At 39.2% G+C, this 14,039-nt stretch overlaps 1 protein-coding gene across 1 annotated transcript in view; it reads left to right on the top strand.

Moving 5' to 3' along the window:
• Nucleotides 1-14,039, top strand: part of sorcs3a (sortilin related VPS10 domain containing receptor 3a) — a 324,139-nt gene that overhangs the window by 246,364 nt on the left and 63,736 nt on the right. The window contains exons 12-16 of the mRNA XM_033623946.2: nt 602-678; nt 3,941-4,032; nt 5,278-5,385; nt 9,333-9,450; nt 9,559-9,692. Coding sequence (XP_033479837.2) covers nt 602-678; nt 3,941-4,032; nt 5,278-5,385; nt 9,333-9,450; nt 9,559-9,692 — 529 coding nt within the window. The remainder of the gene's footprint in view (nt 1-601; nt 679-3,940; nt 4,033-5,277; nt 5,386-9,332; nt 9,451-9,558; nt 9,693-14,039) is intronic.

Here is a 14,039-nt window from a genome sequence, read left to right as displayed (position 1 = left end):
TGGATCCGTCTGTTTTGTCTTTGGTGTGTGAGAATGCTGAATAAACATACATCTCGGCTTCTGTGCTTGCACAGTGTGTCTTTGTGTGTCTGTGTGTTGCTGGCCGAGCCTTTGCTTTGGCACCGTGATTCACTTTGCCCGCTGCGCCTTTTAAGACGTCAGCTGGTGCAGAGATCATCTCACCAACATGACAAACACCATCCAGATCAAACACATGCCTATTTACTGAGCCGAGGCCAAGATAGTAGAGCAGATCAACGGCAGAAGTCAGTTCACTCGCTGCACACTCGCAGGGAAAAAGCTTTGGAGGCATTGTGTTGTAACACTGCAAACTGCCAGAGCGAAGTAGGCACCCGCCCTCCTCCACATCTCACATTATGTTGCCTGAATGATGCAGGCATCCATAAGAATTAACCCTGGGGTCTCCTCTGTATTATTCACATGAATAGGAGACAGAACGCTGGTCTGGGACTCGAGCCAGAGGAATGGATTAATCACAGACGTTGTGTGATTGGCAGAATGTATTTAAAACACATGGCCCTTTATCTGTGTGATCTGCAGTTTTGTTGTGTTACATATTCTGTTGGCATTTCCACTGCAGGAAATATTGGAGCAGAGCTGTCGTACAACAACGTTGGCATGTACATATCATCTGACGCTGGCAATAGCTGGAGACAGGTGAGCTTCACACCCGGATCAAGCCAACTGACAGACTTGCACAACAGTTTGACACGTTGACAGAACAGCCATTGGCTCTCCGAATGTATATGTATTGTTATGTAACCTAGCTGACACTTTGCTAAGCTCCACCTCCCTTGTTACTGTTGCAACACCTGTCAAGCTTGCTAATGTCACCTGGCAGATAGAGTATTCTTTGGGGACAGACCTCACTGTCTCTCCCTGCCTCACCTTATCCAATGCTGATTTTAGTACATCAGTACATCAGTTTTTCTCACCAACTCTGCTGGCATGCTAAAAAAAAAAAAAGCAGTGAGATAGGTAGATACAATGTGTTTAGTTGTAATTGGGGTTTCTTGTAACACTTTTTAAAAAGGTGTTACAACAAGCCCAATGAAATACCTCACGTTTTACTTATGCTGTCTGAATTTAATACAAGTTGTAAAATTCTAACTTCAACTGTATCACTACTAATCAGTCCAAAAAATTACTGTCATACTTTTAGATCAGTGTATTGGCTGTATCATATGCTCACCTCTTCACACAGCTGTGCAATTTCACATGCAAGACCACAAAGGAAGTGGTCATGCATTAAATGTATTATCTGACTCTTAGGTCATCCCGTCTTGGTGAAAGCAGTGGTGTTACAACCATCCCTTTGTCACAACCTTCCCGATCAGTGACTGTTTATGAAAACTGATGCGCAGACTGTGGAACTCAAGTGTAAAGCCCAGCTCAGACCGAAGACTCAGGATGAGATGACTTGAAACAGGCAATTACTTGCTATGCGCTGTTCTGCAACGTTCTAAAACCTGCAGGTTCACACCAATGCAACTAGATGACATGGTCATCATCTCTATGCAACAACTCTCTGTACTTCTGCTCTGATTTCCAGCTTTTCAAGCTTATTTTGTGCCTGAATAGTTTGTAGCTTCTTTAAATATGAATGAGGATAGTGATGGTAAGATACAGGCTACAGTTGCATTTGTAGTAGTGATGAAACAGCAATAAACATAAACAAAACAAGCATCAGATGGCCTGTATTCATTATAAATACGCCACAATAATGTAAAATACCAGTGGACAGAAACAGAGGGCTCAGTAGGTACGGAGCACCTGTCACAGCAAGCAAATATGCAGTCAGCGGCTGTTTTGATTCGACCAGCAGACTTCACTACAAGCCGACTGGCTGTTGAAACAGGTCATGAGCTTTGACCGGAGATTTGACCAGCTGAGTTGCAGGTGACGCCATCAGCCGGCTTGAGTCGGGTCTTGAGTTCACACTGCTGCAACTTTTCTCTGCAACGTTCTAAACAGTTTTGTCTTGTTGTGACTCTTTGGTCTTAACCGGGCTTTAGTTGGATCCAGACACTGGGATAAACTGACTCTTGTGACCTTTTTTTGAGAAAAAACTCAACTTCAATAGTCAAATTATACATCTCAAACAAAAACAAGAGAGAAGGAGTTCCCCATACAAACAATGGGGAGCAGTAATTGGACATGCACATTCACAGTTTAGTCGCGTTTCTGTCTGGCTGATGATTGGTTGACTGAACATGCTGCTCTCCTCCTCTCACTGAACACAGTCAGTCCAGAGAGCCACAGCCACATGAGAGCACATTCACTGAAACATACTGGTGACTCTCTTTAAGAAAATGGAATTAAGTTCTGCCCCAAAACTCACTAATTTGTTGCTAGGTGTGACACTTACTGTGTTTACATGCTCAAAATATTCAGTTTTTTCCTACATATATTCCTGGCTAATGAATATGAATGCTATACTAATATTCCCATTTACATGCAGACATGCATATTAAGATTGACATCCCTCAGGACGTTGTTTATCACTTTAACATATGGAAAAGTGAAATGGCTGGAGTTGTCTGTCATTTCACTTCTTTGCATCAAAATAGGATTTTTTAAAAGTTTTTCACTGGTGGTGGAGTTATTTGACTGTGCAAACACAGCCTCAATCTTTCATTCCTTCTTGAAGGCAAGGCAAGGCAAGGCAATTTTATTTATATAGCACCATTTATACACAAGGCAATTCAATGTGCTTTACAAGAGAAAAAAGTAAAAAAAATAAAATAAAACATGAAAGGAACAATAAAATTGTGTTTGAGATCATTAAAAACAAAAGCTAAAAGCAAGACAATAAATAGTTAAAAACAGTGCAGCAAAAAAAGCAAAGCAAAAGCAACAGCAGACAAATATAAAAACAATAGCTACAGATTATCCTAACAATAAATTACATATCTGATTCACTGGTAAGCTGCAGTAAATAGTAATGTGTTAAGCCCTGATTTAAATGAGTTGACAGTTTCAGCCGACCTCAGATATTCTGGAAGTTTGTTCCACAGGTGGGGAGCTTAGAAACTAAAGGCTGCTTCACCTTGTTTGGTTTTGATCCTGGGAACGCTGAGTAAACCTGTTCCAGATGATCTGAGGGGTCTGGATGCTTCATAACAAGTATATCAGAGATGTATTTAGGCCCGAGACCATTTAGTGCTTTATAGACAAGTAACAAGATTTTAAAGTCTATCCTTTGACACACAGGCTTGAAAAGGTTGATGTTTTGATAAATGGGCATATCCAAAAATTTGATCATAGTCAACTCTGTCATAATGTTTGAAAGTAGTTGTGTTTCTTTTTTCGACCAGTAATCTGGGCTTTTCTTTTGGGGGGTGCATCTCTACCACAGCCTGCAACACTGTTGGCCGGCTGGTTTGTGTACAGTGTATCCATGACAACGCAAAAAGATGACCGAAAAAAGACAAGAGGCTGTGTGTTGTAAACTGGGGTAAAAACCCCAGTTGAGACGCACATTCCGAATGCACTGTATACATGTCGAAAGAGTGCTGTTAAAACCCAGAAAATACTGGCATATTCCACATGTCGTGATTAGAAAATGCTACATTCAAATAAAAAAGGGAATTCCTATTTTTTTTATTCCTAATCTGGAATATCTAAACAGAATATGCTGTTTAAATGACCTGTGTAAAATTAGGATTATTACCATATTTGAAATAATAGTGTATTAGTGTGCATGTAAACGTGGCCAATGAGTAAAGACACCACCCTCCATACTCTTTGTATGCATGCCTCTTTCCTATTTCAAGAAATCTTTATGGTCGCTAAGGTCTTATTGGTGGGGTTTAGCAAATGGTCAATTGCTTATATCAGGGTTTCTTGTAAATTATGAAAGTGATATTTTGCCTTTTGCATCAATACTGTAATGTTGAATTTCTGCATGTGTCATCAGATTTTTGAAGAGGAGCATAATGTGTGGTTTCTGGATAAAGGAGGGGCCCTCGTCGCTGTCAAACAGCCATCTGTGCCAACCAGACACTTGTGGTACGTCCATTTAGGAAACTTCTTTGGACACTCTTCCTTTCCTAAATTGCTTTTTCAATTTCCGTCAGCTATTTTTAGGTTCATTCAACACTTATGGTCCAGGAAAAAAATGACCATGTACATATTATATGTGGCATTTGATCAATTTAGCGATGCACTTTGACTGTGGCTCTTAGGGAAAAAAAAAAACAAGAAAGAAAACGTCATAGACGGTCTAATTTGAGAGATTTTTTTCAAGCCACTTATCATTAGCAGCCAGCCGTCTGAGCCCCCCCTTTTAGTGTTTTCATTAACACATTGCCTTCCTCTTGCCAAATCGGGTGCCTACGCTTTGCCTCAGTGCAGGCTAATCCAAGTGAGACCAGATCTGTTCTCCAGTCGCTTTTGCAACAATTCTGAAATTAGTTTTAGAGCCACTGAAGTGTAGCCTGCTGGTTTTTTTTCTCCCAACCAATTTAAGTGTGATGGTAGAGGAAGTGGAAAAAAAATGACAGATAGATAGAAGCCTGTGTAGCTCCACAGCCACTGTACAGCAGCTATGGAACAGTATTGCTTTCTCAGCCAGTGTTCAGTTAAACACTTCCCCTGTCTGAATCTCATAATAGTGCATGTCAACGCTTTCTCTGTTGTCAGTGCTTTTAGCTAAATCAAGGCAATGGGGGTTTTTATAGGCAACATGGGGGGATTTTCTTTCTTCCAAGCACAGGCCTCAGCACTGTTTCAACCCATGTCACACTCAGGTACTCCTAGTTGTTCTCACTTCAGCACCGATGTTGATAAGCTGTCAGAATCAATAAAGCCCAGGCCTCGATGATGAAAGCTGTCCAATTTTTTTTTTTTTTTTTTTTTGCTGTCTCCTTCTCCCTCTGCAGTTTTGTAGTTGAACATGAAACAGTTCTATTCTTGTCTTGTTTTTTTCACCCCTCCGTAGACTTTACCCAGGACCAGTGAAGTTGCTCTTTCCCTTTTTGGCATGTGCTCTGAAAGCCGTTTTGTGCATCTTTGCTTTGATAACCGCACAGGCCGTCTCTTAAATATCCTTTTAATGCTCAGCCTTTTGATATTTACCCAAAGCTACAGTAGCTAATTGCACAGAGACTCAGAGACTCGTCTGTTGAGACAAGCCAGTCATTCTGATCCCCACCTAAATCCCCCCATGACCAGGCTCTAATAGAGAGCGTCTGTTTCCGTGCCATCGTTGTTGCTGGGTTTGTGATGGGAATGCGTTCTGACACACATACACAGGGTCAGCTTTGACGAGGGGAGGCAGTGGACCCAACACAGCTTCTCCTCAGTGCCCCTGTTCGTGGATGGAGTCTTGGTGGAGGCCGGGGCTGAGAACCAAATCATGACGTAAGTCCAGAGAATCTGAAAAGGTGACAAATGATGTGTTAAAAGGTGTTTATTTCTCTGTCCTTTTAGAGGGTATAATGTGCTGAGTGAAAGGTGAGTGGTGTTTCTCTCCTCTGTTCAGCCCTCTGGGTTCTCAGCAAAAAGGCAAGACAGATGGAGTAAGGACCTTTAAAGACGGTGTCCATTCAAAGCTCTGTGGTATTTAGTCTTTATTAAGCCACATTTCTGAAGGGCGGGTAATGGGTCATGTAGGCTGTTAGTCAAACCTTTGTGCGTACTGGGTCACCTGACAAATGGGTTTGATCAAAACGAAATCACTCGTTAACAGGGCTGCTGTCATGAAGCCTGAAAACCCCTGAAACACAGTTAGCACCAGGATACTGTGGGTTTGGTTTAATGAGGTTTGATTTACCAGCCTAGTTGCAAAAGGAAAACATAGGCATTGTGTGTTTCTGCACACCATAAATATGCTACATTTGCAAGTTTCATGCATATCATTATAGAGCTCACTTTGTCAATGGGAAGTGGAGGGGATGGTGTGTCACCAAGGCGAGGTGCCTGGCAAGCTGTGACGACTGTTCAAGACCAACCAACAAAACCAGTTATAATTTTAGTCACTTCCTGCTGCTTTCCAGGTACCAAACGTGGGTGTTTTGTGGTGACTCGTAGTTGTTTTTCCAGCAGAGATAGTGCCAAGAAAACCAAGTATTTAAAGCCAAATCATGATCTTCTCCCAACCATTCAGTTCAGTTCAGTTCAGTTCAGTTCAGTTCAGTTCAGTACAACTTTATCCTGAAGGAAATTCTTGTGCCAGAGAATGCTTTAAATAACAGTAACACTGAGTACGGTAACCAAAATTTTAATGATTCACAACCACAACCAGTGGGTTCCCAGAGTCAGGGTCACTCAACAATAGAGTATTAAATATGTAGCAAAATATACAAAAATACAAGATTTCAAGGAGCAAAAGCAAAAAACAGTGCCTCAAAAAGTAACAATAGTAGTACAATAAGTACAAGGTTTACTAAAAATGAACTAAAATGGTGGAAAAACAGACTGCGCCTAATTGAATTTGATATAACAATGAGAACTAGTATTGCACATGACTGAGAAAAATGATATTGCCAAATGGTTCTTGTGCCTTAACCTACCCACACGTTGACCAAAAGGTTCAATGCATCTCCTACATATTAACGTGCAAATGTAATGTATCCTGGGTTCGCAGAAACGTATAATGCCAACGTTTTTTTCTGGCGATCGGGTTGGATTGACTGGGAACACAGCACTCCCCAACTGTCATCTCATTTAGATTCAGATATTGCCAAAAATGATTGCCGCAAGGTGATTAGTATGTGACACCGCCAGTGAGAAGAGCACAAAAACAACAACAACAAAAACAGAACTGTCAAATGTGAAATTACCAAAACAGTTTTGACAGAGGATGTGTGTGTGTTCATGTGAGATCTATCATTAATTGTAAGAAGATGAGTGACATCGGTAAGTGTTGAGGCCCTTTAAAGGATTAACTCAGTGTACTCCAACTCTGGTGCCATTTTTGTGGTTTATTTTGTTATTATTGAAAGAAGTTCATTGCTGAGATTTGGGAATTCAGTGACATCCCTTAAAAGATCTCAATCATTAAAGACCAGACAGGTTTCAAACAAACCACAAGCTTAACTAAACCTATTTGAAAGAAAAAAGGAAGGCAATATTAAAAATGATCTCCTTTATCTGTCTTCTGTAAACCTACCACAGTTTACAGACCAATGTTCAGTTTCTATTTTGACCCATACCTTACTGGCAGTAGTTGTAAGTGCACAGATTTCCTGTGCTACGACTACTAGACATTTTGAGTGTGCTCACTTTTAGTTTCACCTCCAAATATAGTGTCAGTGGTTTCCAGCCTTTTTGGCTTATGAGCCCTAAAAATAAAGCTTGTGATCCTTCATCCCAGATTATGACCTAGTTGTGAGTCAACCATAGAGTGATGCAGTATTCCCTTCAAGTTAAAAGGGTTTTGAGGCCTTAAAGACACTGACATTAATAATGTGTACCTGTGTTAGTTGTTCATTTGTCTCCTCTTACATACACAAATGTGTCAAATATTTTGTGTGTTTTTACACCAAAATTTTAGACCGTCTTTCTTTAATTAGCCTGATTGCTTTCAGAAACACGGGAAGAAGGCAATGAGCAATCAAACAAGAAATGACTAAAAAAAACTGCAAGAAAGTTAAGAGAGAAAATTCAAAAAAAGAAACTTAGTTAAAAACAAAAATAGAAAGAAAGTTAAAAACAAACAAGCAAAGAAAAGACCTGCAAAAGTGTTTAAAAATTATCATAATTCTGTACCATAATTTTAAATATGTAATACTAATCATTATAAAGAAAGTTTTTCCCCAGCTTTTTTCTTTTTTCCCTGTTTTTTTTTTTTTTTTTTTTTTAAATAATTTTCTAAATCTATTATTTTTTGCAATTTGTGGGACATTTCTTACCAAGTTGCTCATTGCCTTTTTTACCATGTTTTTGAAAGAAATCGCACCAATTTGGTCAGGTTCCAAAGGTTTAAACACTTGAGAAAGGCGTCGGAAAGCAACACAAGAAAAGAAGTGTAGCTCCAAGTTTCATAATGTACACATGTACACATGTTATTACAGAAGATAAAGATGCTCTAACTTCATTTTCACTGTAACTTTAAAAGGTGGAATCATCAAACTCATTCTTTCCCTGGGGCATCAAATATCGATGGTTTGTCACGCTCCTTGATGTGTGATATCAATGCCAAAGGCACCCTTTAACATCTTTAAAAGATGCACCGGGCTTTCAGCTAACTCCAGTGTAAACCCATCTGTGGTCATAGTGGACGCTGAGAGCAACTGACATAATAGAAAGTGTGAGAGAGGTGTGGGTGGGAAGGCTGGATGGGTCAAACCAAGCCAGACATTTATTAAAGGAGAACAAAGTTCATGTTCAGTGTGAAACCAAAAGTCACTGCTGTTTGAATGTATCATTACACAGTTCATGTACAGTAGTTGCACTCATGTATCGTAATTCTGTCATGTTACGTGACAAACGTGTGTTCTAACCCAAAACATATTTTTTTATAAACCTAATTAAGTAGCTCTGTTGCTGTGTGTGACATTAACATTAACCACGTTACATTGTGTTTCCACTATGTGTCACATCAATATGTTGCCATGAGTTGCTAAGGGGTGTGACAAAGCGTCAGTATTTGTGTGCATGTATGCACGAGAACCTTGGGCTAATGTGTAAACCATCTGTTTACTCAGAGCTATGAACAGTAGTGTGAGTGTTTGGGTATTCATGTATGTTTTTTAAATGTATGCCATTCAGTGACATTTGCTTGATGTTCTTTTCAAGTTCCTTTCTTTTGTAAAAGAAAAAAAAGCACTGAGAATACAACTTGCTTCTTTGTTTCATTATAAATAGAGCTGCCTTCCCTTACACCATGGAATGAGAATGGGTTGAAGTATTCAGTATTTCATAAAAGTAAAACTAGAGATTAGTCAGAAAAAAATACATTTCTGAAACAAAAATGTTTCTTTTTTCTGAAAATATCTTGTGACTGCTCAGGATTTCCTTGGGGCCCCTCGAGGGGTCCAGACCCCCAGGTTGGGAACCACTGGTTATGATAACGGGGCTTAACTGTTGGCTTGTTTCCAACCTGTTTCATCACTGCTTGGTTCTTGCTCCATCTGACTTTGCTGTAGTGATTGCATCCTAACAGATCTCAGCAGCTGCTTTGGCAAGTACAGTATTGTTAGACTCAATAGAAATGATCATTAAAACTATAAATGTTGGACCAAAAATGTACCAAACTCAATTTTCCCTAAATAAACAGAGCTTTGTCACATTATTTTAATGCTTTGATACACTGACATAAATCCATTGCTTATGATTTTAAGTATTTGTATAATTTGCCTCTGCAGCTTTTTTGGACACTTCAGCCACCGCTCTGAATGGCAACTCATCAAGATAGACTACAAATCCATCTTTAGCAGGAAGTGCACAGAGGAAGACTATCAAACCTGGCACCTGCACAACCAGGTAAGAAACATAAACACATACATAAACTAGTGCCACTGACTGTGTTAAAGCTCGTGACATTAAAATAAATATCAGTTACATTAATAGTGGTGCTTGTTGTGCCAACAGGGTGAGCCATGCGTTATGGGACAGAAACAGATATACATGAAGCGCAGGCCTGGGAACTACTGCATGCTGGGAAAGGACTATTCAAGAATCCTCTCAGCTGAGTCCTGTATTTGTCGGGCTCATGATTTTGAATGGTAAGATGATGTGTGCCTTTGCACAATAGCTCCTTTCTTCGTAATCGTCAAGGGGGATTATGTTTCTCTCCATTGTCTGCTCAAGGAGAGCTTCATTAACAACAATGTTTGCTCTCCAATACTGCCACACATGTTGAAGCGCTCCTTTAGAAGGAAGTGTCTTTTCATCAATCTTTATAGAATTTTTCAATATGTTAGTACTTTCATTATTTTCCGCTGGGCAGCTGCCAAATGGGAATGTTTGTACAAATCAACAGGTCATTTAGTTTAATGCTATGCCCAATGAATCGCTCTTGGGTTTTAAAATAAAATTAAAAAACAGCTACCCTTCTGTAGCCATTTGTTATTTTCAAGTGCATCCATCCAGCCTCCATTAAATCCGCTCTTCAGTCCACTCAAATATGCTCTCTAGGTTGATCTAACTCACCTGCTTTAGCTGCAAACAACTCACTGACATTACGTCAACCCTGTAATTTTATAAGCAGAATTTGGTGCAAAATAGAGGAAAAAAAGCACAGATTAGAAAAGAAAACGGATGTTTTGAGCTCTACTTTGAGACCGCTTTTTTCTTACACATACTTAATTTTCTTAATGATCTTCTAATAACTACATTTGTTATTAAACCCACTGAGTATACACAGATATATTCTTACATAAGTGAACTTGATGGATTTGTGTTCTTGTAGAAATAACGCAGAGGTGTTTTCTCAGCCGGGCAATGAACTGATTTGTATTAACAACACGTTCTCACTAGAGATGCATCGATCGATTGGCTGGTGACAGGAATCAGCCAATTTTCAGCTTGATCAGGCATGACCGGTGACCGGCTGGTCAGTCTCAGATATACCCAGTCCTGTGCTGATCAAATGTACATGCATGCCCCACATGATGGTTCACGTCCCATAGACAGCATAAACAGTAAACAGGAAATCAGAGCTGCTACAACCCGCTCTCAAAAGTTGTAATTCATTCCCATGCTGCACATGTTCAGCTCAAAGGTGTAGCTTAGCAAAGCTAAAGCCAACCATTTCATGGAAGTGGGTTATACTTAGCTTCTTAGTCTGGGATATATAATTCAATAAAACAAAAATATAGCCAGTCTACCTTGGTCTGCTAGTTAGCTGACTAGTCAATGTCAATAACGGGCTACTGGGGTACTTGATAATGAGTTTAAAAGTTTAACATCAAAAAGCTAATACTAACCATTTCATGTAAGTGAAAGGAAAATGCTACAATGATTAGTGCCAGATTTGGGGAGGTATAGTTAAATAAAAACACAGTTGGATGGTCCAGCCGAGTTTGCTAGTTAGTCTAGTTAGCTTTCTTACCAAGTAGGGTTCATTAGATAGATTTGGTGGTTTATTCAGCAGCAGCAAAACCTGTTAATGCTGGTGGTTTTAAAATCAAATAAAATGGTAATAATACTTGAGCTGACATGGAGCTGTCAATCAAGCATGCATTGATCACGCCCCGACAGTCCTAATAAATGGTTTGAGCAGCCAAATGAACTGTTTCTGAACTAGGGTTTCTAATATTTATGAACATACATTTTTTCAGATTTCTGTGGTTGCTTAATGAGACACTCATCTTTGATTTCATATATGCATTTTTACTATTTCATGCTATTTCAAGTTTCCAGTGGCTTTAGAGAAAAGTTCCAAAGATGTTTGATTATAGTTCTTGGGAAAAAAGAAAATCTAAAGTCAGCAGTGGAAAAAAATCAGTCAAAAAATCAGAAATTGGAACTGATAAAAAATAATGCATACGGTGCATCTGTAGTTCTCCTTTCAACTCATCTAATACAGCAGCTTGGTCAGTGGCCCTATGCTTCAATCTATGTTGCTCCCGGTACCCTCCTAGCATTTTGGACATTTAAGTATCTGTGCCAATTTATGGTTGTTACATGCTACAGTGGCTTTCTTCCATCTTCACAGGAAATGCAGATTTGGCCACAAAAGCTTCTTTAGGTGTAGACAACAAATCTAATAGGTTAGGTTCAGAAAAATGATCATGGTTTAGGTCAAAATAACTGAGTTCGTTAGAGTGTGTTAACAAGTACACCATGTGACATAGTCGTCATGTGCGTATGCCAGTCACTATATCGTGTGGCATAAAAAAAAAAAAGAAGTTGACTTTTGGTTTCACATGATACACAAGCACCTGCCTCCTGGGTGAAAATCCTGTGTGTGTTTGACCCATCAATCACCTCCCCTCCTTCCTTCACTCTGGCCTTTTTCTGTCTTTACACCACATTACTTTCCACAGACAAGATTACTGTAAAACTTCAATTAATAGGCTATTATTTGCTTAAATCACTGCCATCAACAGGCCTATATTTGGGACGGGCGTCTATATAGGGTGGGCCTAATTCCTTTCACACAAAACAATCAAATTGTTTATTTGAACCAGCATGAATATTACTTGTTTAAAAATTAGGCTTCGGATAATATATTAATTATAAATCATTAATTTGATCTAGCTCCAACAGACTTTTGATTCATTTGATCTGAGGACCCTTACGGACTAAAGGAGTATGAATAACTCACAGGGTAATCGAGGAATAGACACATAATTTGAGGTAGGCAACAACCTGGTTTTATACATTCAAAGAACTTATATACAAAAACCAGACCAGATCTAATTGAGACTGGCGTTTATTCGTCAAAGTGTGTAGCCACACCAGGCTAGTAAAAGGGACTGGGTGTTTAATTGGGACTAGGCTTTTAATTTAAGTTTTGCAGTATATTGGCGTTAGTTGAAAGCCCAGTGTGTCTTATACAAATGCTGCAACGTGACTTGTGCATTGCTAACAAAAGCCAAGGGCCACTGACCAGGCTGCTGTATTTGATGCCCTGGGAATGAGAACAGGTTGTTATTACAACAGCAACACAGACAACATTAGAGGTCACATGTTTAAAAAAAATGGGAAAGAAAAAATATGTTAAGTGGGTGATTTATTCCATAGCAGTAAGCAGGGTGTGTCTTTTCTTGTGATCAGAGAATTAACAGTGCAACAATTGAAGCGTGCAGCACGCACAACAAAGGAGTTCTACACAAACACCATTACCACTGTTCATCCTGGAGGCCAATTCTCAGCCATTTAAGTGGAATCCATTGCATATGCTATTCATGTGTCTCATTAATTTACTCCATTTGCTGTGTGTTTTCCAATAATGTGATAAGTTTGGGATCGTTTTGCACAATTTGCTCATAATGTCTGTCTGTGTCGTGTCTGTCTGTGAGCTCGCCATGCTTGTAATTCTGTTGAAACGATGTGGGTGGGTTTAAATAGTTTCAATTTGTATGCAAATCCTAAACGGTTGTATTTTTTATCTTGTAATGACAGGGAACAGAAAGAAAAGCCATCCCAACATACAGCAGTTAGTGTTTGTAGAGTGCCAAATGCATCCCATTGAACTGATGTAAAGTTTGTTCTATTTTCTTTCTGTGACTGAGTCTGATTTCTGCCTGTCTATCTTGCTCTGTCTCTCTCTGTGCAGGGAATTATTTGATGCATGCTTAAAATTCTAAAATGAGGATTTAAAAAACCATCAGTGTAGAAAAAAGCTTTAATCCTTTAACGTAATTTGAGATGTGAAGAGTCTGTCTGCCACATGATCATCTGAAGTACATACTTATTAGCCTTGTATGAAATAAGGTGCTGTGCAAGATGGTGCAGTGCAGTTCCAACATTATATTGTAAATACAGTACAAGAGGGGGATTCATCAAAGACTACAGCTGGATATCAAATCTTTATACGTTATGAGTATCGGCCATATTGTAGCAAAAACTATCAAAAATTGTTAGGTACTAAAAGTTGACGTTGGATGCTCAATTTGATTCTTAGTGTTGTTCACTCATTTTTTATTAGATAGTCCTTGATCTAAATGAGGACAACAAAAAATACACAGATGCTTTTAGTTCATTTGTGCTGTCAGTGGAACTTGGCAGTGACCATATAACTTTGAAAAGTTTGGTCTGAGTGAAAACAAAGACAACCGCCCACTGGTTCTTGTGCAGATATGTGATATTAGCATTAAATCGAGAGCTAACCTTCAGTTGACTCCATCTCCTGATGAGAAGTTATTTAGACAGCCATCTCCTGATCCATATAAGCAACAAATATTTTTATGCAAGATTATTTGTTAACCACGGTAACACATATGCACATCAGCAAGGTGTCAAAACACAGGTGTCTTACACTTGTGTCATATTCCATGTGTTTTGGCAACATAGTGAACAACTATAGGTGTGAAAGTAACCTTAGGCTGTATTTCAATATGACATACGTCTTGTGGTTGTCACATGATGACATTTATGACAGTCTCATCTGGATTTGATTAGTT

Source organism: Epinephelus lanceolatus, chromosome 3 (genome assembly GCF_041903045.1).
Source record: "Epinephelus lanceolatus isolate andai-2023 chromosome 3, ASM4190304v1, whole genome shotgun sequence".
NCBI lineage: Eukaryota > Metazoa > Chordata > Actinopteri > Perciformes > Serranidae > Epinephelus > Epinephelus lanceolatus.
This window is presented reverse-complemented; position numbering and strand designations above follow the sequence as displayed.